Genomic DNA, 24,939 nt, shown 5'->3' on the forward strand with positions numbered 1-24,939 from the left:
GGCCACATGGCTTCCGTTGGTAAACATCAGAGCTGCCAGCGTAATCTGAGCCAGACTCCACGGTCCCCACCCTCCCAGAGAGAACACTGCTAGGCAGGAAGAGAGACATGCCAACAGAAACCTCAAGGACAACTAGACACCAATGGCTTTGCTGTTAGAGCCAGTACAACCAAGGCCCAATGACAGCTTACCTGACATCCATCCTTCACTCACTGACTCCTAGGAGCTTATGTAACCCACAGGTCACTAGATGTCACGCATCCCCCTCTGTGCCCGATCCAGAGCACGAGAATCCGTTACCATCACCAGATAGGAGTGCCTGGCTCTTTGGCTCATTCTGTGAAGACTCGTATTAAGCTCAGGAGGTCCCTGGGGTTGGGCAAGGTAGTGGCCATCTCACTTAGTTTTCTAGCTCATGTTTCTCCTGCTGTGGCTGTCTGCCGTCTCTCTGGCCTCCCTACCCCTGGCCTCGCACTCCTACGCTCAATCCAAACGAGCCTCTCTCTTGCACGGCTGCTCTGACCACTAGGGACTCCACTGGCTCTTCATCAAATTCAGAGTCCTCAACCTCAAGGCTCCGCCTAACACGTCCCCCCACTGCCCTGCTCAGGCAGTGAGTCCTCTTCACCTTCTATTCAGTCCCCTTTGTATCCCCCTCGTTCTCCCCCATGCCCCTTTCATATGCATCATGCATCCTCCAGGACCCTGTTCTAGAGATTAGCAGGCCACGTACAGAGTTTCTCAGAGTGCCAGCCAAACGCACACGCATCCCCCTCTGCAGCACACACCACTCAGTGCAATATAGCTGTCCACTCCGACAGCTGCTTCAGAGGGATTCCTGTATCTCGGATTTGCAGCATGCTTCTGGGCTCAGGGTACTGTAGAAGACAGACAGTGGAATTGCCTTTTATTAGGCCCACAAGCGATGGCTGTAACTGATAAGGGAATTGCTAAACTGAGTAGGTTGGAGGGAGGGAGAGGCAGAAAGAAGTTGCCCATTGTTCATTAAGGCCAATCCAAGCTGGAAACCAAAAATCATATGATTATGCTGGAAAGATCAGCCAGCCGCATTCGCAGAGCTTGCCTACATGGAAAAGTTCCTGCCCTTGAACTAAAAGGTGATAAGTGTTTATGCAACCTCTTAAATCTGTTTATTTCCGTTTTAAAATCAGTTTGCTCAAGTTAACCGAACAGGTTTAAGCCAGGTCGAAGCCTCAACAGCCACTGCGTAAGAGCTACTGCTCAGCTAGAAGCAGCCACCACAGATGGGTTTGCGTCCTTAAACCGTTCTTATTAATACAAAGAAACAAAAGTAACCCACTATAAAGGTTAAACTGGTGCAACTCCTGCATTTAGACAAGGCCCCGGGCAGCATCTATGCTGCAGTCTTTCTGAAATCATCCCACCACTGGGGAGCTTCACCAGAAGCAGATCTACATAGGCCTGCCCAGGCATTGAAGGGTACGTCTACACTGTGCCAGCTCTGGTCAATTGACTTGGGTTGCAGGGCTATAAAACTGCAGTGTTTTTGGTCGGGCTCAGTGTAGACATTCCCTGTGTCAGTGGTTCTCAACCAGGGATTCACATACCCTTGGGGGTACACAGAGGTCTTCTAGAGGGTCTCTCAACTCATCTAAATATTTGCCTAGTTTTACAACAGGCTACATAAAAAGCAATAACGAAGTCAGGGCAAACTAAAATTTCAGACAGACACTGACTTGTTTATATTACTCTATATCCTATACACTGGACTGTAAATATAATATTTATATTCCAATTGATTATATGGTGACCACTGTTCCCTCTAAGCTGTGCATGTGTGCACACACACACGGATCCGAAACCCCGCGCACACAAGGCAAAACACCGTGTGCACAATAATTTGCACAGAAGAAATTTTTTGCGCACACGGCCTGTCAAAAATTAGAGGGAACATTGATGGTGACACTTTTGTATTTCTGAATCTGATTTTGTAAGCAAGTGTTTTTTTAACTGAGGTGAAACTTGGGGTACGCAAGACAAATCAGACTCCTGAAAGGGGTACAGTAGTCAGGAAAGGTTGAGAACCACTGCCCTAAGTCACTCAGCTAATCCTATTGAGCCGGTCAACAGAGGACACAAAGAGCACCACTGGAAGCTGAAGTGTAGATATCACCAACGGACTCTACCGGTTAGGGTTGCCATCTTTGAGTTCCAAGAGACCATGACATCCAGGGTGATCCTGAGCCCAGGAAACCTGACAGCTAGCAGCAGGTATTGAGAACCCTTACAGGACAGCTGCCTCAAAATGGGATGATCCTGGGAAAACCTGGACAGGTGGCAACCCTACCGCTAGGAGTCACCGAGCTGACACACCCTAGTGTAGATGAGCACATCTGAGACCAGATTTTAGAACACAACTATGAGGCTTAGGGCCTGATTCAGCCTTGGTCTAAAAGGACCTACACTTGTTTACCCTGGGGCTGAATTTAGCCCCTCCATAGACAAGATCTAATGCGTTTTAGTGCCGCATTCACTCCAATAATGTAAATTTGATCAGCCCAGCATGTTAGAAGTCAGTCAAGTGCTGATAAGGTGCCAGGAATCCTACCACAGCAGTGTCACCTGAATGCAGGTAACACCCCCTAGGAGCTTAGGCCAGCGTGTGCAGGGCCGGCATGCCTTACATCTCAGCAGCCAGGAATAATTCAGGTGCAGACAGAGTTCGTTTTTGGCCCCATCTACACTAGGACTGTCAGTTTTGTTTCATTATGGTCAAAGAGCTCTCACCCCACCATCCCCAAACTGGAGTTGAACTCTGCTGGCCCTGTCCACACCAGGAGAATAACTGAGTTCCTGGTCCTATCTAACAAAGCCTGATCAATCCCTAGGGTTTTCAGCTGTAGTTAGCCCTACTGCAGATGGAGCCTTTGGCTGCATCTTCATTAGCCTGTTTGAGTTCCCTCTCTTGCTCTCCTGGATGCTGCCCCATCAGCAGGTAGCGCTATCAGACCATCACATAACCTAGTTGCTCAGAGCAGACAACAGTGACAAAGCACCATTGGCGGCTACGTTAGAGGTCCCACCATTGCTACCCTAGCTGGAGCTGCAGCAACAGGGGGAAATTCATAGCTAGAATGGAGACTGGGACCTGTTATGTTATCACTGTGCAAAACATAGTAAGAAACAGTCCCTGCTCAGAGACATGTACAGTATAAGTAGCTAAGAGAGGGTGGGAAGAGAAACAGGCAAATCACTTCTCTTTGCTTCCAAGATCTCACAGCAGGTCCGTGGCAGAACCAGGAACAGAATCCAGCTCTGACTCCCAGTCCAGTTGCCTAACCACTGGACCACGCTGCCTCTTGCTAGCTTAAGCACGGACCTGGCTGAGAGGGTGGTTAAGCTATAAAATTACATGGTAGCCTGATCATTCCTTTAAATATCCTCCCCATGCCTGAAGTACCCAGAGGGTCACACCTTCAGCCTACAGATGGACTTGCCAGAACGGAATCTTTATTCCATTAATTTCCACCTAGAATACACAAACTCCTTCACCTGGACCAGATTTAGCTCACACCAGGAGCATTTCCCCACCAGAGGTATGTTCGCGGCCATCCCCTGCCCCCAAAACACAGAACACTTTGAAGTTGATACACACAAGTGGGACTTTAGCTTTCAAGTTGGTGCCTTTCCTTCTTAGTCAGTAAACGAGTAAAGCAGGGCTGGCACCTGAAACATGTCCCCTGTCAAGTTTGCTGCTTTATATTTCTCGCCACCCTGTTGCTTTGTCAAAGGCTCATGTGATCAAGGGAACTGACTTTATACAGATTGTCAAACATACAAAGGCTTTGTCTCCATGCAGATTTGCATCAGTGTAAGTTGTTATTTAGACACTCCCATAGGAGAGGCTTATTTCAATTTAGCTTCCTCCTAATGGACAAATGAAACCCAAACCAATCCTGTTTAAACTCAAGTAGTGCCCACACTGCCTTTTGCACCTGTTGATCTAAATTGCTTTTAAAAAGCATACATGGTAAGTGAAACCAGTGCAACTCTCCATGTAGACAAGTCTGAAAGAAGACAACCAGCAAGATGAAGATAGGGATTCCCCCTCATCTTCCCCTCTGCTTTTAAATTTAATGTTAACAGCTGGAGGTACAAATATTGTCAGACTGAGGAGTGTCTTTTTAAGTTGCTGCCCCTTAAATAAAAGAGTCACTTTACTGGCTGACAGTGGGTGGCCGCGCTTTGTGACGGGATGGTTCAAACCGCCACCAAGTGCTAGTTTGCAGAGCACAGAGCACTCCAGGGCACAGCACCACAACAGGCCACTTTAGAGACGGATCTACGTGAACCTGTGGCCAGACTAACTCTGGGGTGGGGGGTGGGGGTGAGGCACGGGGACAACACAGAGCAGATGAGGGTAAGAAACCCAGACAGGCAGAGGCCCATGGGGTTCATCTTCTATTGCACTGGGTGATGCTCCAAATACCTGCAGCTCCACCCCTCCCGCGAGCAACCCGTTGCACAATCTGGCTTCTCTAATACTTTTGTCAAAGCTTCCCGAAGGAATTTCTGTAGACAGGTCATAAGCACTGGCCCTCACTGGGAGGACCCGGGCCATGACGGGGCTGAAAAAACCAAAACCAGAGAAGCCCTGGAGTCGATCACAGGACCTCAGTGGGTATGAACTGGCGTATCTCTATTGGTTCCAGTGGTGTCATGCCGTTTTACACCAGCTGGGGATCCGGTCCCAAGAGTCTCATATGGGTTTAAACACTCTTGAAAGCAGGCAGCCAATAGCTATCACTGCTATTGAAACCCACACAAGCTAGATCAAACTAGCCGTACACATGCCGTTACACCCCTGATTGGAGTGTAGACATTCCCAGAAAGCTCACAACCTACACAAGGCTGTAACTATAATTTTCACAATGCTGTGACCCCTACTGACTGAAAGCCAGCACCCGATCCCAAGCAGGGAGAAGTGCTAGAAACTCCATTAAGTCCACTGAGCACAGCTACTCTGATGGGTGACAGTATGGGGTCCTCAGACAGGATTTTCAACCCAACCTGGAGTGCCTTGCTGAAAACGTTTCAGATTCAGCAAAAGCAAACGTGTATTCTTGGTGCTGGTGGTCACCCGCATGGAAGATCTCAGACACTGAAAGATTAACCCACTTCCGCCCCAAGACATAAACATGGATCAGTCCCAGGAGCTTTGACCCTGGGAACTAGCTCTGCTCTTGCTATTTAGGATGCCCCCGTGAACTGCAGAAGGGCTTGCTGCACGATTGCTGGTGTTTTGTGCAGTGTTCAGTCTCTTGCAGCTGTGTCTCAGCCCCCTGCTAGGAATGTGCAAAATGGATTTTACAGGAACAGCATTCAGGGCTTTCCTTCAGCTGGGGAGTTCTAGCAGTGTGTGAACTGGAAAGTCTGATGTGGAATTCCTCAGATAGCGTCCGAGGATTCCACCAACGGCTTCTTTGAAAAACCCCTCATGCTATGAGCTGATGTTTCTACTGTAAAGAGATCCCACTGTACGGATCAGTGCTCCTGCCACAGGAGGAGGAAAATATCCCAGTCCTTCTCAAATAGCTTCCCCATCCCATCCCTTCATATTGGGCACAGGAACCTCCGCAGTTTCAGCATCACAACCGTTTGCTAGAGTCCCAGGGTACCGCTGCTGTAACGAGATGGAGAGCTCAGGCCAGAGGCATACAAGTTTCCCACCTGTAAGTGTGGGGAATACCTCTCTTCCTCCTTTACCTGTGTTGTCTGCTTGGGACAGGAACTGCCTCACTGTCCCTTAGAGCTGGGAAGAGAAAGTCAATTCCATGTCATGGAGGATTTCAACGTTTGGTTTTGTTCGGAGAATGAACCTCACAGATTCCTAAATTCTTTATGAAAAAGGGATCAGAGGCCTAGCCCTGGGACAGTCAACCTGGTGGGCTCTCCAGGAGCCATGGATCTTGGAAGCTCTGGGGTAGTCTGCATAGCAGGCTGCCCCAGAGTTCAGAAGCCCAGGTTCCCAAGCCACCTGGGCTGCACAGAGACCAGGCAGCTCAGAGGCCTGGCAGCTTTCTTGGCTTCCCCTAGAACTTCGGAAAAATTGAACCATCTCTGCCAAACAGTTGGATTTCATGGAATCGGAAAATCTCGACAAAGGGGTCAGGATTTTTTCAGAGAGTTCTATGGTTCTTGCAGCACCTAGGCCTGGGACAGGTTTTCTGTACCCTCTAGGCTTCAGAGTTGAGAGGCCACATGGACTCCATGCCTTGATAGGTCAGTACGGGACGGAGATGAAGGAGATCTAAACACGGGTAAAGCCTGGCACAACAGAATCCCTCCGTTAGTCAGATCCACACCAAGGCAGGTTCCATTGTGTGATTCACTTGCTAGTGGCCAGATGTTTCTTTAACCTGATTTTTGCCCAGTAGGCTCCCTGGGGGCAGAATAGCTAGGACAAGTTTGTGTCTACACTGTGCTTTTAAAAGGAGTGGGTTGCAAGGCGAGAAAAATGGGATAGTCACTTTTGTAACGTGCTACATATTGAAGCTATGGGCTGTGCAATTTTTCAGGCTGCTTGTGATAGAATAGGTCTATGAGAATTCAGGGAGAAACAAGAACTCCGTAGAACAACTCAAAAGGTGGGGAGACACAAAGGACTTCTCCCTTGGAAGCAGGTGTGATGGCCTCCCTCCTCATTCCCTGCTGCTATAGTAAAGGCTAGAAAGAACTCCGCTATGCAGCAGCTACCAAACCAGAACAGCTGCCATTTTGGGGAGTTCACATCATCCGTTCGATAGCAGCAGCTTCTTCATCTAGCTGCTTGGTCTGGGTCATTGGCTACCTCAGATCCTCCTAATTCATCTGTTCCAAAGCTGAGTGTCAGGACTAGTTAGGAGAAGGGGTACTACAGGGAAGTACACCCATCTAGAGTCTATTTTGCTGTACCTTTCGGGGAGGGTGGCTAGAAGCAGTGTAACCCCAACCCGCCACACAAGTGGAATGTGATGGAAGATGACGGGGCCTGCATTGGGGTTGGGGGAGAGGGAGGCAGGTCATTGCCATGCTGCCTGGATACCATGGCAACCAATATTTGCAAATCTAAAAAAACATTCCCTTGTGAGTAAGGTGATACACATTTCAGTCGTGTGGCTTCCGGTATGTTCACCTTGAACTCAGCAGAAATCCGCACCAACACAAATACGCTAGCCACTCTCTGCCTTCCCAGCTTTCCAAGGGTTTTTTCTGCCCTCCAATCGCTATGAAGTCTGGTCACCCACTCAGTTTGATTTTCTACCCAAGAGCCACTCTGAGCAAAGCTTGGAGCCTCACTTCCCGGGCAACAGTGGCCCATCCAGGTAGGTTAACAGCCTCCACTAAAACCCTGAACAAGAACGTTCCAGGCTCACGTGTTCCCTCCCGGTCAGTCCTGGGTACGGCTGTTTCTGCTTCGAATTGCAGCCCCTACTGCTAAACGTTACATAATTTCAGCAGGCGTTTTACGTCAACACTGCTACAGACAATGCCATACGGTGGAGTATCATCTTATTACCACGTTTCATGTAAGCTTCTCTCGGCCTGCACAGGACAGGCCCAGAGGCCATTTTGTGCTTGTGAAATTTGTCAAGAAGATAATTCTCTATGATACAAGGGGGGGGGGGGGCGGGAAATGGATCACATGGGCCCATGAAATTCAGTACAGCAGGCTACCTGTAGGAGTGCATTATGGGTAGCAGGTTTGCCAAGTTCCCTGGGTAGTTCTGCAGGTTTTTTCCCAGTTTCAGTCTGTCCCCCCTCCTGCTTCATTCCTCTTTCAAATTCTTACAAGTTCCAACAGTTCTCCAGCTGCGTGTGCCAAAGACACTTTGAGGTAAGCGCTGGCAAAGGATCCAAGCCAGAGGTTAAGTCCTTTATTTTTAGAATCTTGGCAATACCTTCTACAAAAGCGAGAGCTGTATCAGAGCTCTGATCGGCCATTGCATAAGCTTCTCTTTCTTCTCAAGGGAGGAAAGGATCTAGCCTTTTGCAATCTCTCTCTCACACAGAGTCCAAGGGAGAGGAAAATATAAAACTTGATATAAAAGTTTGGTCCGCAGAGCTGGTTTGTGCCAGCAGGAAACCCAACTCCAACATTCCAGAGCCGGGGGGGGGGGGGGGAAACCCACAAAGACTTTTATGTATGTAAAAAACAAAGTTTATTCAGACAACCAAACAGCCCCAAGTCTGTTTTCAGCTGTTAGCAGGCCCTGGTGCTTACGAGTCTCTGACACATACTTTTCTATCCACAGTCCTCAGGTTCAAGCACCTCACTGTAGTGGAGTCTAATATAGATTTCTCTTTCCTGCCTGGAGCCTTCTGCCCACACCTTGGATCTAATGCGCTAGCTGAAGGCCACATCCAGGGCATACTGGATGCATGCACCGCCTTTTAGTCTTTCCTCTAAGCACTCGCTAAAATCCATGCCCACAGACAGCGAGGGGAGCTAGCTGGCCTCAGAATTTGACCCATCGGAACTTTTTGCCAATTGATCACCACTGGGGCAGAGTACAAGAGAGCCTAGGGAGGGGCTGCGGGAAGCTGTTCTCCCCTAGACATGCCTGTTTACCAGGCGGCCAAACAACAAGAGGGCGTGAAGGGGAGAGACTCCAGCGCTCGGGGAACGAGGCGGCGTCGGAGACGGATCCTCGCAGGCTGGAGGAGACGCTAGGCCCAGCCAATCCAAAGGCAGGGCACCCCCTTCGTTAGTACACGGGGAGCCTCCGGCACTCCAAGGGCGTGTGCAGAGGTAGCTCACAGAGTTCCCATGCAAAGGGTAAAGTGGCTGAGAGCTTCCAAACCTGGGCATCTCCATTCGCTCAGGAGGGCCTTGAACACTGGAGGCCTTGTCTGCGCTAGCCCTCTCCCTCCCGCTGATCCACCGCTATGGCTGCGCCAGAGCCGGTATACAATGGGAGCAGGTGCTCACAACGCCACGTCGTCTAACCTCCATGCAGGGTCAGACTCCCCCCAAGCCCCGTCTGCACTACTGCTCCTGCCCCTGCTCGGGCCGCAGTGCCCAGAGGGCTGAAGAAAGACTCGCCGCGACAGATGCCCACAAAGGGCACGGGGTGCCCCTGGGGGAGGGGAGAAGAGAGACATGGTGCAGAAACAGGCATCGCTTCCCTACCACACAGCGTGCCAGGTCCCGGCACGTCCAACACATCCCCCCACGGAGCAGCTCAAAGGGCTCCAGCCGCGTCAAACTGATCAACATCTACAGAGCCTGGCAAGAAGTCAACATCCCAGCACAGAGGGCCGCTGAGCCAGATCACGTCCAACAAGCTTCTCGTCCCTCCAGTCTTGGCTGATGGACACACAAGCCGGAGCGTAACTGCGGCCCCAGCAGCCTAGCACCCTGCAGCGTAACTGGTCTGCTGTAGAGGCCGGGAAACTCATTCCCTACCCTGGGAAGGGAAGCGGGTGGCACAGAGGAGAAGGCAGTTTCCACCTCACAAGCCAATGAGGCAAGTTTCAGGAGTCAAGGGGCCCCTTCCCAAGCAAGATGGAGGTAGAGCTGCCCAGCTGTATGCTGGGAGGCCCCCCAGGATCACCACAGTGGGGGAAGGAGAAGTCAGATGATGATAACAGATAATGATCTTCGGACATGACCCCAGCCTTTCTGCCAGCTGAACCTGGAGCATCTCTGGGACCCAAAGTGCCCAGTGGTGTCCAGGAGCACACCTGGGCTTGACTGGTGCAGGGTCTAGACTCCAGCAGCTGGGTGCTGGGAAATGGCTGGCAGGAGGCAGCGAGACAGGAAAAGCAAACACTGCTTTATTCCCCGCTCTGCAGGCAAGAAACCCCTCCAAGCCCTCCCCGTCACACACCCAGATGGTAGGAAGCTTAGAGCTCCAATGTATTCCCGTAAGCACAGAAACAGGCAACCAGGGAGAGGGAGTCCTCTATTCCCCTGCCCTCACACACACTGCTCCAGCTGGTGCCAGAAGCACCACACTACCACAAGGAAAGGCAGATTGCAGGATTTCCAGCCCAGACAGGAGCCCTCGGCTACCCCAGTTTGGCAGACCCGGGCAGTACGTAAAGTGTATAGTACTGCTTCTATAGGACTTTCCTCCCAGGATCTCAGGCTGTTTTAAAGATGTGTGAGCATGTATCATCCCTTACTTAATTCATGCCCCCACATGGTGAAACTGAGGTACGGAGGAGCAAAGTGACATGCCCAAGGCCACAGCCAGTCAGTGGCAGAATTGGGAATAAAATGAGCCCTGTGCATCATCCACAAGACCATGCTGCCCCCCTACGTATTCCACACACAAGCTTTCATTTCCTTACCTAAAGCAACCCTCCTCTGATTTGTCCATCAGTATCATATCACCCATCCTTTTAAAGAACATGGACCTTAAGGAGCACAGGCTGGGTTCTTATGAGAGACTCAGCTCGGTAGCTAGAAGGCATGTGCCCAGAGGATTTCTCCTCCAACCTTGTGAATTGGAGGAATGACCATCTTTCAATCCTCTTCACTAATCTATGTGGCTTGGACACAGAAGCCTCAGGCAGCTGGTGCAGTTTGGCGATGGTGGTATTTGAATGCAGTGGAGGAAGAGGGCTTTCACCTGAACCATGCACCTGCATCCACCATGCAATGCTCTGAACCCCCCTACACAACGCCCACCAGTGACCCACCCAATTTCTCCAAGGCAGGTGCAAGAGGGATTAGAAGCTCCCGATGAAAGACTGTGTGGCTACCTAGGGTCAGCATGGGGCTAATGAGAGAATTGGGAGCAGAGCAAGCGGACACATGAAGCCTTGTATCTCCTGGTCTACACTAGAAACAGGAAAAGCGGTCTTGCAGCACCGGTGTTACACAGGAGCCGCAGCTGTGAGCACTAGTATAGACAGGGCTTCAGCTACCACATCCGCTGACCCTGATCAGAACCGTCGAGCCAGAGGTTAAAACCCCCACCTGCTTCTTTGTCCTCCCACCGCTGCTAGCACTGGTTGGGCTGTGGGAGCTCTAGGGCACCCTCTTGCCTTGACTCTAAGCGTCGCAGGTAGATAAAGCCCAAGAGACAAGCTGTGTGCTTGTGAGACGGGGGCAGGAGGCCTCCAGTACAGGCCTGCCCCACATGTCATGTCCCTCTGTGCCTAACCCCACTGGACACAGTTTATTAGGACTCATACAAGGGCCTGGTTCTCGAGCTCCAGAGGTTTGTGCCATCAGCATTGGAAGTCCCCAGTTCAATCCCCAGCCTTAGCCAAGTTGGCATCATACACACCCCACCTGCAACAGACTCCCCCCACAAGTTTAATGGACTCCCCACACCCATATACCAGCCGTTTAGAACCGTAGCCACTGTGCGAAGCGGAAAACTGATGAGCTCTTTGCAACAGAAGCGATGGTTTACAGCAGTGGTTCTCAACCTGTTTACCATTGTGGGCCACACATGCAACTCTGTATTTCGTGGGCTGCATCCACAGAATATCTATACTACCTGTATGGCCCTGAGCATGTCACATGGGCCGCAGCTGTGCGCTGATGGGCCCGCTAGCAGCTCCCGGGTTGAGAAGCACTTAGAGTGGGTAATCTCCCCTGCTAGAGCTTTAAACAAACCCAGCCCCAACCATCGTGGAGGGCGGCTCCGTGTGGGGAGGGTTCCTGCAGGGAGACAGCTTCCCTGCTTTGTTTCTGCTGCAGATGGCAGGGCCAGTGCCAAGAGGGGATTGTAAAAAGCTGGAGGAGGAAATGCAGCAGTACTGAACTCGTGGGGAGGGGGAGGAGGGAAAAGTTACATTTTTTGACCATTTTTAGAAGTTTCCCAACTTCTGCCTATTCCGGACAGACCAGAGAGGTGTGAGAAGCAGGAACTCCAAGAGTCCGCTTTAAAACGGACAGGGAGGAAGGTGCTGGGATACAAGCGAGGAAGTGAAATCGGGTGAGAAGGAGGCACCTTGGGGCCAAAGAGAGAGAGAGACTCCCTTATTACAGCTTAGGAGAGAGAGAGAGAGAAAGCAGGTGTGTGTCACAGTCACAAATGCCTAGGAGAAGCCAGCAGCCACACTGCTTCCCAGCTGTCACCAAACTCTTTGCTCTTATCGTGCAGGTCTGAGCTCTCCAAGCACCTTGCTAACAGTTAATGCCTCCAAACCAGCCGTAAGGAAGGGGCTGGGTTACCCCCATTTTATAGGTGGAGAAAGTGAGACACAGAGAGGGGCAAGGACCAGCCCAGCTCCATTCCCCTCGGCTCCATCCCCAAAGACCCTACCCTGGAGTCCCAGCTGACACTCCAGTGACTTGACAGGCTCTCTTAGCTGTCACTATTTCAGCCCTGCTGCTCCATCCTCCCTTTACCAACACCCCCGCCCCAGCCGTTATTCCTGATCTCACAGGGGACCCTCGACCACCAATTAGTGGAGTGGGAGGTTCATCGTCTTAGCAGTCAACACAGCTGTAAACCTGTAGCAACATGCACCTTCTATCCAGAAGAGACACCGGACCAGCCCCACCGGACACCAGGGTGGGGTGAGGGCCGCTCTCTCTCACCCCAGCCTGCCATGGACAAGAGAGCACCTCCAGCAATTCCCCCCATGCTGCTCACATGTGGCAGCCTGGGGAGGAGGGAGACCCTCCTTCTGCAGGGCGTGGGAGGGGAGACAACTCAGCACCCCTGCTGAGCTGGTCTCAACAGGCCCCTCTCTCACTGCGATGCGGGCAGGAAGGAAGAGGTCGTTGCATTGAACAAGCCCATTTACATGCAGTCCCGCCACACGCCCCTTAACAGCCCCTTACCACTCGCTTCAGTGCTCTTCCACCACAGCTTGTTGTGTCCCTGGCACCATAGTCTACTGGACGGGGAAGACCTGGGTTCTGACGCTGCCTCCCTGCAGGAGAGTGACCAAATTACCCACCCTCTGGGCCTGAGTTTCCCCATCTCTGAGACAAGGAGGATAACTCTACCTCACTTCAGGAAGTGCCCAGAGGTCTAGGGAGCAAGAGCACCCAAGAGCATTAACCAGCCCTGCCCACAACCTCCTGTGTTCAGGTGTAAATGCCCAGTGTGGACGTGCGATGGTATGGGTGCACCAAATCACCAGTGTACACCGATGCACTGGGGGTTCAGTGCCTGTAACCCAGGAACGGGGAGGCCACGTTTCCAAATGAAAACCCAGGACAGTTGCAGTTGGCATCAGTGAAGTGCAGAAACAGGAAGGTCTGAGCAGCTGGGAAGGAGAGATTTGAAGTGCCCACTTCCCCCGCTCCCCACTTCCACTGGCAGGCTTCTATCACTGATCCCTTCCCCAGAAGCCAGCTGTCCCTCATGTCCTGACACAAGCCAGTGCTCACATCAGGTATGGGCACTGGGCTGGGGTAGTACGAGCCACCTCTCTGCAGCCACCAATCTGCCCATTGACTCGCCTCTTGTAGCACTGCTCAGGCTGACTCCTTGCACACAGCAGGGACTGGTGCTGTGTGGCTCACTCGGGAGGCCCAGGTGGCAGACAGGTACACCCAGCCAGCCTGCAGGTAGCCTCACTCATTCAGCTGATTGGCTGCTCCTACAGTTGGCCAGTCTGCAAGGGTTTGGGGGGCAGGGGGAACTGAAAGAAAGAGACCCCAGGACAGATCCTGCAGCAGGGCCATTCTTAGGTTCCAGGGACACATGCTCACTGACCCAGCAGCACAGGTGCACTGTTACCAGGCTGGGCTCAAGCAGCTTGCGCAAGGTCTCCCAGACTGTGGACTCAACCCCAGATCTCTGGGTGTTGACCCAAAAGTCATAGAAAGGTTGCATACATTTAACAGTCAGATCCTCACTCTCAGTCCCCTGCCCCCTTCCGCAAGCATATATTAGCGGTTCACCCCAGGCACCGTTACCAGGGTGAAATGGCTTTCCCCTGACCGCTGCAGGATCCCAGCCCACACTCTGGGTCCACAGCTGTGGCTCACCTTCACTGAATGCTCTAGACCAGTGTTTCTCAAACTGCAGGTCCCAACCCAAAAGGGGGTCGCGAGAGTAGCGGCTGCTGGCCAGGCGCCCAGCTCGGATGGCAGCGCACCGCCAGCAGCAGCGCAGAAGGAAGGGCGTCCCTGATGGGGTGGAGTCGTCACTTTGGGGGCAGGTCATCGCAGCCTGAAATGTTATGAAAGGGGGTTCCAGCAAAAAAAGTTTGAGAACCCCTGCTGTGGCCCCTGCTGTGCGGAGCTCGCCCTCGCAGCTGGGAGTCCCGGTCCTTGGAGTGCAATTGCTGGAATAGGTCTTGGTCTCTGATTAAGGGGGTGGAACCTTTGGAGGTAGCTGGGGCCAGGCCCACATGTTTGAAGCAGAGCTGGTGTTTGCTGGCAGGCCCATGGCGTTCCTATTGCATGAGTGGGATACTTGCTGGGGACTGCGCTGTTCAAGCAGGCCTGGCATGGTGTTTGGCATCAGCTGGCACCCTCCCAGACCATCTCTGAAGTACCACCAAGACCTCTGAGCTGCTTTGGGATAATGCAGATCAGGAAATTCAGGGCAAAGCACCAGAGAGCCAGAGTCCAGTCCCACTTCAGAATCGTACTGGGACTCTCCAGAGAGACTGGCAGCTTCGAAGCTGCTGATGCCCGATGAGGGTGGCTCCTCGGCTGCCTTGCGCAGGCTTCATGAGCTGCCCCAGCAAGCAGCCATCCAGTGAACTCCCACCCCAGCTAGGGCTCAGCTCCCATTTGGGACATGGGCCGTGTGTTCAGCCCATTTGAAAATCCCAGTCTTGGGCACTATGACCCACTACAAACTCCTGCTCAGAAACCTCCCCAGAGATGCCACAAAACAAGGATTTAAAAACAGAGACAGGCTTTAAAGTCTGCATTGACAGACGGGGCATTGTTATGCCAATGCCCCTTTAATAGGCTGGTGACTTTCCTTTGTCTACAGAGAAACCCCTCTCCCGCCTTCCAGCTCTCAACCAAGTGCAACTGGGCGTTTGTGGTACAGCTGGCATCGGGTCTGCTGCCCCACTGAAAGCCCTGCCCCCTGGAAGCTGGCAAGCCAGGAAAGGCCAAAGCAGAACCACTAATTGCAAACAGGCTTCCTCCTGGGACTTTCACAGAATGAGAAGAGAAAAGAGAAGCTTCACTTTTTTCCCTTTAACTCTAGAGAGAATGAGCAGTTTTGTGCAGGGCTGGTCTCTGCCATAGGGCACAGCAGAGCTTGGGACAGGGGAGAAGTGTGCTGCAGAATGACAGGGGAGGGGTTTTCCCCATGGAGGAAGGAGAGAGAGAGGCACCTCCAGCCAATATTCTCCCTCTCTCCACCCACCCAACTATGCCAGGAAGATTTTGCCCTCCAATCAGTTGTGTTTATCCCCTCGGCCGTTGCTAAGGGACTCAAATCCCCTCCGGTGCAGGAGGTTTGGCCTCCCTGTGCTCAGAGGGACTCCGTCAGGGCTTGTTTTACACAACCAGAGAGTCTCCAGTGCTGTGGCATGTGAAAGGAACAGCAGCCCCGGGAGAGAGTGGGACCCGCTGTCTGTAAGGGGAACAGTGGACGGTTTTACGGGGCCTTGAACCGAGCACTAAGACAGCCAGCTAAGGGGGACGGGGTCAGACCCCGAACTCAGGGTCTGCTGCAGGCAGGCTGGGTTAGCGAAGCAGCATGGTCTGAGCACAGGGCTGGGAGCCAGACCCTCCCAGGCAGGAGGGGAACTTTAGAAGCACAGGCTGGCAGTGCCTGCTATACAATAGGCTCAGCCAGTCAGGGACCGGAGCTGAAGCCACATGACCGGCCGCACCCATCAAGCAGCTGGTACTTGCAGGGAACAGTTTGCAATCCATGGAAGACAAAGTTATTCCCCATGGCACAGCAGAGGGCACTCCGGCTGGTTGATTTTCATGGCAGGAGCAGAAAGAGGCCAAGATTAGTCAAGCAAGTTAGTGGTAGCTAATTATTCACTCAGCTCCAAGGCGAGCCAGGGACCTTTGGGAAATGATGAAGTGTATTAATTAAATTTTTACTGTTTGGACCAGCTGAAACCTCACCCAGGGTGTCTCCCGATTAGTTGGATTTCAGTGTTTGTCAGACGTGGTCTGGGCTCCCCCTCCAAACTTTGGGGAATTCTGCTCCCAGAATGTTGCCTTGGATCGAGACCACCACAAAGGCCTGGTCTACTCTAGGATTCATCCACAACTGCAGCTGCACTGTTGCAAAGTGTTTGTGTGGACGTGACTGGCACCACCGATACTAATCCGGTTAACCGGGCTCCAGTGCACTGGTGCAAGCCGTGTCTGCACTGGGAGATGCAGTGTAGACGAAGCCTCCGGTGTCTCCTTGTCACTCCCTTCCCCCTCTACATAGGTGTGTACGTCCACACCCACCATTCGAGGGACAGCAGAGGGAGAGCAAAGGCTCTGGGCTGGGCTTGCTCAGGCACGAAGGACGCTCCAGCAGGAATGAGCTCCAAATGAAAAACAAATAGTGAGGCTGTGCAACATGGCATCCCAGCACCAGGCTGCGCCTCCCTGAGCTCGGGGGAGGCACTTGGCTCACAGCTGCAATAACTACAGCCTTTTATGCCAGGTGCCTCCTGGAAACTAACCCCCAAACCTCCCTGAAAATAGCACGGCTGTTTTATTTAGGAAGGACGGGAGGCGTGGCGGCAGGGGATGGGTGACTCCGTTAGAAAAGGTTCCCAGAGCAACCCATGAACTCATGGGCTTGCCACAGGGAACATCCTTGTGCCATCCAGGATGTCGTGGAGCGGATGGGGAGAAGGCTCACCCAGCTTCGTCATGCATTTGGTGCCACCTCCTCTTGATGGTAGGGACAGGCCCTTATTCCGAACCAGCCGAGCGAACTAGACGCAGCGCAGCAAGCCCACGCTAGCTGTCCCAGCTAGCGCAAACCTATTCCACGTGACTTGCTCCCTTCAGCCATTGCCAGATCAGTGCAAAATGGGTCCCTAACCAGGGGACCAGTCACCCCCTCCAGACCCTGTTCTGCCCCCCACACCCCAACTTTTTATAGGTCTGTATGCTCCATGAGGCCTTCCACTTTTCTCCCCACCTGCCCGCCCCAGACTTTGGAGACCGACATGAGGAAAGCAAACGTCTCCCTACCCACAGAATTTTTCTGAAATGACACCTGTCCCTAACCCTGCAGATCCCAGCACAGGTCTCCTAAGGCGGTCGGGGGGGGGGGGGGGGAGAGCATCCTGGGTGTAGCAAAGGTGCTTTAATAGTATGTTTGTTGGAACTGTAAATGTCTAGAAGGGTGCACAAGCCTTAGGGGGCACCTGCTATTCTGAACAGCATGGGCACTGCATGAAACGTTGCTTGCCCCTTTATAATAAAATAAAAAGAGCTCTTGATTGCATCCAGGAGCACAGGGATCAGGTGGACAGAGCAGTGCTCAGACTAGGACCTGCTTGAGCAAGTCACTTCACCTCTCTGTGCCTCTCACGGTCTGCCCCAGCCATTTAAAAGCTCTGAGGCAAGGAGCGTGTTGTGTTTCTACAGTGCCTGGCACAGTGGGGCGGCTAGGTGCTACCGTGCCTTAGGGGGCCAGGCATGGCTGAGCTCGTGAGGCCCTATGCGCCACCCGAGGGAGTCCATCTAAAGCAACAGATTTTGTACATCGCGTCTGATCAGTGCCCAGATTTCAGGGACCGTGCTCGGTGTCAATAGACATAATTGGAAAAACCCGGGAAGCGGGAAATGGAGAACATACAGGGGCCCTGCCATCTGTCTAGGAGAGCCACAGCTTCAAGCACCTGTCTGTAGATCAGAGAACGAGTTAATGGCACCCATTAACTGCGTCCAGCCTAACAAGGGCCCCCGTCCCATTTCCGCCCATCCTCACAACGTTGATAGGTCAGGGCATCTCCCAGGCAGACAGAGAAAGAATGGTGGCAGATGGGGGGCACCCAGAGCCCCTGGCAGCATTGAGGCACAAATGCAGGGCCCTGGTATGGGGGGAAGGGGGGGACTGAGGGCACTAAGAACCCAAGGGGGGAGATTGAGGGACCCCAGCATGAGGGAAGGGCTGGGGGTTGCAGGGAGTCCCTGAAACAGAGGGAGATGGAAGGGCGGCATGCAGGGAGATCAGCCAACAGTAGCAACACAGAGTTACCCCTTGTTCAGGGAACAGAAGACCCCAGGCATGAAGTTACAGGTAAGGAGGGCTAGGAGAGCATGTTGGGATTGAGGGGAAGGGCCACCTGAATCAGCCACACCTTCAGTTAGCTCTGGTGCTGCTGCAGTGGCCTGCGTGAGGTTGGGGCCCCGCTGGGCTAGGCGCTGCCCAAGCAGGCCGTGACACTCCCTGCCCTGGTGGGCTGACGCAGTCTAGGAGACTCCAAAGCGCACCAGGGTGGGAGAGAAGAACCAGGCAAACATCAGCCAAGAGGGGCCGGCTTCACCAGGCACACTGAAGTGCTGCTCCCCCTCCTCCACCCCGCAGACAGGAATGCGGCGACAATTCTGGCAGCTTTCGGGGCATTCCCTCTGTTACACCAGCACCACTGCACCTGCACCGGTAGGAGCCCTAGCTCAGCCGAGTCCCTAGATTAACACCACCACGACGTTCCCAAGCGCTACCTGGAGCAAGCTGGAGAAGCAAAGCAGGGGTAGCTTGTACTGATCATTGGGAAGTTAGTTTCCACTAGATTCCTGGAGCTTGTGCTCCTCTAGTCATGCTAAAGAGCAGAGGGCAGGAATCTCTTAGCTGGCCTTGGCACTACATTTCATGAGCCGTTTAGATCTTGTGTCTACACCGGGGAGAGCTTGGAAATGGCTTATCCTGCACTGGGGCATCTCCATCAGTCTTGTAAATGAGGGGTGTGCTGGTCCAGGAGGGGCTCAGGCATTTTAACCACTGCAATGAGTTGCAAGACAGCAGAAGATTGTGGCCCATGAACACTTCTGAGGAGCTCATTAATAGAGCATTAAGAAGTAATTATGGCAGCAATTACTATAGGCTAGGAAGTTTCGGACCTTCAGGTCAAAGTAGTGATCCAATTATATACCCTCCCCAAACAAATATTTCTGTAGTCATTGTTGCTAGCAACCCCCAAGATTACCCAAGAGATAGGAGGAAACTCTCCTCCCGTTACTTTGCTCATCTGACAGCAAGTTGTGCCTTCTCTGTGTCATTATAGCCAGTCATCCCCCCACACCACTCCCTAATTTGTGTAGGTCTTTAACACAATAGGGGAAGGTCCAGATTTTAAAGATAGGGAAAAACTTGTTTTAAGGCTGTTTGCTCAATGCTAGGTAGTACAATGGAGTCTTGATCCTCTAGGCACTACTTAATACAAGTAGTGCCTTAAGTTAGCAAGAGGACATAGCAGTAGGTTTAGGAGCTAAAACTCCTAAACCTACTGTCCGTTTTAAAAAAAAAAGAAAAGGGTGGGGGAAGCCAGATAATCTCCTTTCCTGCAAAGAGACCAGGCTAATAAAATAAACCTTACTCACTCCTTGGTTTTAACAATCTAAAGTGTCATTTGTACTACAGGACATTTTAGAAGCATTCGTTTTAAACCCGACAGCATCCCTTTAAATGGTGTTTGGTCTACATGAAATTCCATGATTCATGGAGCTGAATAGGAAACTTTACCATACATTACAGTAAGTGACAAGTCATAATTCCTTTGGCATTCAGCAATGCAACAACATTAGTCATGTTGCAAACCCCTGACATTAAGGCAGCTGCAATATGCTGTTCCTCTGGCATTTTAATTGTAGCTTTGTGTGAAGTGCCCACTTCATTGGAGATCCGGGGCAGAGCCATAGTTTGCTCCAGGGAGTGAGGAAACTAATTCACCTCTGAAGGTCTAAAGTTTCCAAGGCATCTTGCAAAAAGAAAAAGAGTACTTGTGGCACCTTAGAGACTAACATTTATTTTAGCATAAGCTTTTGTGAGCTACAGCTCACTTCATCGGATCTTCCTGGTTCTCCAGCGTAAGAAGTTGGTTAGGTCTCATGCCATCAAAGCCACATCTCCTGCTGCAACCTGATTTGTGAAGTCTGGGGGTCCCAAGCAAGGTTGATGTTCAGAGTAGTAGCTAAGTACTTAATAGCTCCTTCAAAGAGCCTCTGAAGTAATTGTAATTGAAGCCTATGTAAGGAAGGGACAGAGGTCAAGTCCTGCAACTCAGAGACCCTTGGAAGCTCAGATGCCTGCGTCATAAATTATGAGATGTCCCAAGCAACGAAGGCGAAACAGAGGCCAAGTCACAGTGCTCAGTGGCAGAATGACCCCACTTATAAGGGTCAATCAAGTAACTGCAGGCACCAATTAGCCCCCCAACCTTCCCCATCCTCAGTGCAGTCAGATGCCATCTCCTTGGACAAAAAAGCGACTGTCTGGAAGCCACAGTCCCATGCTTAGAAAAGCTATTCCAAGCAGGACTAATCAGCCATCCCGATCCCCAAGTCCAAGAGGAATCTTTAGGCCAAACACGTCAGACTGAGACACCCACAACATCAAGAGTAAATACAGGGCAATGCAATCAATAGCTCCATTGTCACCTCTCTAGACTCCAACGCCCTACATTTCAGTGGCAGGATGGCCTGGAGCCCTGTCTGCATTAAAAGGCAAACCCATTCCTGGCGCTAATCCAGATCCGGGACCCTATCCCCACAGGCAGAGCCCTGTCCCCCCCCGCGCAGGACCAGGGCCCGATGGGTCCCCCTCGAACCACTGCTGAACATGGTTTAACAGCTCGTGTGGACGGGACAAAACTTCTACTCATCATCCTTAGAGAGAGATCTGTTCCCCTTCCCTCCCCCTGCCCACAGGCCCAGCAGAAGCCCCGGCCATAGGAGAGCTCTCCTGAAGCAAATCACCTCGTCCTGCGGCCAACACAAACATCCACCACACAAGACAAGCCTTTCAGGGGGAGGCAGACAGGCGGACACCTTATTTCCCCATTCCCCGCCCTCCTTAAGGGAGAGGCTGCTCCCAGCTCTGCAAAGGAGGAGAGAGAGAGACCCAGAGTTGCAACGTGGAACTTAAAAAAAAAAAAAAAAAAAAAAAGCGTTAAGGCATTAAAATATGATCCCCTTGTCGGGAGGGAAACGAAATCCAGATTGAGAGGATCCCCCCGGGGGGGGGGGGCTGTTTAGGAGAAGGGGGGGTCCTCCCACCCCCTTCGCACCATGATTTAGTAAAGGAGTGGGACAGAGAAAAGCTTGGGAACTCAGAGATTGTCCCCATCAGGCTAGTTACACGGGGGGGGGGGGGGGGGGGAGAAGCAAACAACGGAGAAACTTTTCCTCCAGCGAGAATCGGCTCCGTTTTACACACCCCTCCGGAGAGCGAGGGGGAAAGACGCTGATTCCCCGCCCCCCCCGCCCGAAGCGGACTATGGCTCCTGGACACTGACCAGCCCCAGCCGGGGCGGGGTGCAACCCCCTTACCTGAGATATAGTGGCGCCGGCTCTCATCCAGGTGAGTGGAGATAACATCGCCCATGACGGCCCGGGGCGCGATTACAATCCGGGGGCTGGATGGTGGGGACCCGGCGGGGGGGGGGGAAGCTCACCCCCCAGGGAGGCTTGCGATTCAAAAGCGGGGTCGCCTTCCTCCGGGCCGGGCCGCAGCGGCGGGTCTGCTCCCAGTCCTCGGGCAGGAAACCAGCCTCTCTCCTCCCGGCCGAGGGAAGCCCTGGGCGGGTCGGAGAGGGAGAAGGAGACACTCCTGCCTACGTACAGCCCGCCCCGGGACACACCCTGGGAGCCGGGGCGGCGATTTCCCTCTTCCCACGCCGGGGGCAGTTCAAACCTCTCCCCCGCGGTCTGGGGGTGGGGTTAACACCCCCGCCGGGGGGTTGCGTTGCTTTTCCGAGGTCTTCTCCGGCAAGAACGTGGGAACCCCAACCAAAAAAAGTCCCCCCCCCCGATTAATTATTGCCCCGGCCTGTGCTAACCACCAGCCCCCTTGCACCCAGCCCACACGTGGCCGCTAGGCACTTTCCTTCTCCAGAGCTGGACCCCAAGGTCAGGCTCCTGCAGCAGAAGCTGATTCCCCCTGCAGCTAAACAAAGGGCTTTTCTCTCACACCTAGTGCGGGGGGTGGGGGGCTGTTCTTTCTTGCCCCCGGATCAGAGCTTCCCCCCCCCCCACACCACCCCCCATCAGAGCTCCTTGAGGTGCCTTCCTGCTGCAGGGACAAGCTCTAACTATCAGGCAGTGAAACCAGCTGCTTGTTGGCACCTGGCTTTGTTTCTGACATTGCTTCACAGAGCATTGCAACATTCACCCAGCCCTTTATACCCCTCTGACGCTGCCCAAGTCATCATAAACCACAGCCTTGATCCTTCTCTGGAGCCAAGGTGTGTCTCACCCGTGAGTGGGGAGGACAGGACCCAGGGCCTGAACATACCAGTCGGAGGTGGCTTTTCTTTGCCCCCTTTCCCCACTGTCTCTAGCCTGTCTGATCCTCTGCTGCTTGTCACAGTACAGCAAATTTGGGACGTTCAGCAAGGTTCAGTGCAAACTGTGCAAAATAAAACCTCTCTTCTGACTTATCATAGAATCATAGAATATCAGGGTTGGAAGGGACCTCAGGGTGCCATCTAGTCCAACCCCCTGCTCAAAGCAGGACCGATCCACAATTAAATCATCCCAGCCAGGGCTTTGTCAAGCCTGACCTTAAAAACTTCTAAGGAAAGAGATTCCACCACCTCCCTAGGTAACGCATTCCAGTGTTTCACCACCCTCTTAGTGAAAAAGTTTTTCCTAATATCCAACCTAAACCTCCCCCACTGCAACTTGAGACCATTACTCCTTGTTCTGTCATCTGGTACCGCTGAGAACAGTCTAGATCCATCCTCTTTGGAACCCCCTTTCAGGTAGTTGAAAGCAGCTATCAAATCCCCCCTCATTCTTCTCTTCCGCAGACTAAACAACTTCCCTCAGCCTCTCCTCATAAGTCATGTGTTCCAGTTCCCTAATCATTTTTGTTGCCCTCTGCTGGACTCTTTCCAATTTATCCACATCCTTCTTGTAGTGTGGGGCCCAAAACTGGACACAGTACTCCAGATGAGGCCTCACCAATGTCGAATAGAGGGGAACGATCATGTCCCTCCATCTGCTGGCAATGCCCCTACGTATACATCCCAAAATGCCATTGGCCTTCTTGGCAACAAGGGCACACTGTTGACTCATATCCAGCTTCTCGTCCACTGTAACCCCTAGGTCCTTTTCTGCCGACCTTCTGCCCAGCCATTGGGTCCCCAGTCTGTAGCGGTGCATGGGATTCTTCCGTCCTAAGTGCAGGACTCTGCACTTGTCCTTGTTGAACCTCATCAGATTTCTTTTGGCCCAATCCTCTAATTTGTCTAGGGCTCTCTGTATCCTATCCCTACCCTCCAGCGTATCTACCTCTCCTACCAGTTTAGTGTCATCCGCAAATTTGCTGAGAGTGCAATCCACACCATCCTCCAGATGATTTATGAAGATATTGAACAAAACCAGCCCCAGGACTGACCCTTGGGGCACTCCACTTGATACCGGCTGCCAACTAGACATGGAGCCATTGATCACTACCCGTTGAGCCCGACAATCTAGCCAACTTTCTATCCACCCTATAGTCCATTCATCCAGCCCAGACTTCTTTAACTTGCTGGCAAGAATACTGTGGGAGACCATGTCAAAAGCTTTGCTAAAGTCAAGGAACAACACGTCCACTGCTTTCCCCTCATCCACAGACCCAGTTATTTCATCATAAAAGGCAATTAGATTAGTCAGGCATGACTTGCCCTTGGTGAATCCATGCTGACTGTTCCTGATCATTTTCCTCTCCTCTAAGTGCTTCAGAATTGATTCCTTGAGGACCTGCTCCATGATTTTTCCAGGGACTGAGGTGAGGCTGACTGGCCTGTAGTTCCCAGGATCCTCCTTCTTCCCTTTTTTAAAGATTGGCACTACATTAGCCTTTTTCCAGTCGTCCAGGACCTCCCCCGATCGCCTTGAGTTTTCAAAGATAATGGCCAATGGCTCTGCAATCACATCCGCCAACTCCTTTAGCATTCTCAGATGCAACACATCCGGCCCCATGGACTTGTGCACGTCCAGTTTTTCTAAATAGTCCCGAACCACTTCTTTCTCCGCAGAGGGCTGGTCACCTCCTCCCCATGCTGTGCTGCCCAGTGCAGCAGTCTGGGAGCTGACCTTGTTCGTGAAGACAGAGGCAAAAAAAAGCATTGAGTACATTAGCTTTTTCCACATCCTCTGTCACTAGGTTGCCTCCCTCATTCAGAAGGGGCCCACGCTTTCCTTGACTTTCTTCTTGTTGCTAACATACCTGAAGAAATCCTTCTTGTTACTCTTAACATCTCTTGCTAGCTGCAACTCCAGGTGTGATTTGGCCTTCCTGATTTCACTCCTGCATGCTCGAGCAATATTTTTATACTCTTCCCTGGTCATTTGTCCAATCTTCCACTTCTTGTAAGCTTCTTTTTTGTGTTTAGGATCAGCAAGGATTTCACTGTTAAGCCAAGCTGGTCGCCTGCCATATTTACTATTCCTTCTACACATCGGGATGGTTTGTCCCTGTAACCTCAATAAGGATTCTTTAAAATACAGCCAGCTCTCCTGGACTCCTGTCCCCCTCATGTTATTCTCCCAGGGGATCCTGCTCATCAGTTCCCTGAGGGAGTCAAAGTCTGCTTTTCTGAAGTCCAGGGTCTGTATTCTGCTGCTCTCCTTTCTTCCCTGTGTCAGGATCCTGAACTCGACCATCTCGTGGTCACTGCCTCCCAGGTTCCCATCCACTTTTGCTTCCCCTACTAATTCTTCCCGGTTTGTGAGCAGCAGGTCAGCAGGACAAGAAGAGCTCTTGGATGCTCAGAACAGGAAGCAGCTTGAAAGCCCTGGCGGGGCGGGGGGTCCTGCACCCACAAAGCAGACACAGCCTGGGCAGTGATAGCATGGGCTTGATCGCCTGCACCCAACACATGCAGCTGCACTTGGATCAAGAG

The 24,939-nt window shown here is 52.3% G+C and overlaps 1 protein-coding gene across 1 annotated transcript in view; it reads right to left on the reverse strand.

Moving 5' to 3' along the window:
• Window positions 1-21,787, reverse strand: part of NIBAN2 (niban apoptosis regulator 2) — a 98,861-nt gene extending 77,074 nt beyond the window's left edge. The window contains exon 1 of the mRNA XM_084650527.1: window positions 21,377-21,787. Coding sequence (XP_084506653.1) covers window positions 21,377-21,431 — 55 coding nt within the window. The 5' untranslated portion in view covers window positions 21,432-21,787. The remainder of the gene's footprint in view (window positions 1-21,376) is intronic.
• Between the last annotated feature and the right edge of the window lie 3,152 nt (window positions 21,788-24,939).

The sequence above is a fragment of the Lepidochelys olivacea genome (assembly GCF_965140295.1).
Source record: "Lepidochelys olivacea isolate rLepOli2 genome assembly, chromosome: 16".
NCBI classification, from domain to species: Eukaryota; Metazoa; Chordata; order Testudines; family Cheloniidae; genus Lepidochelys; species Lepidochelys olivacea.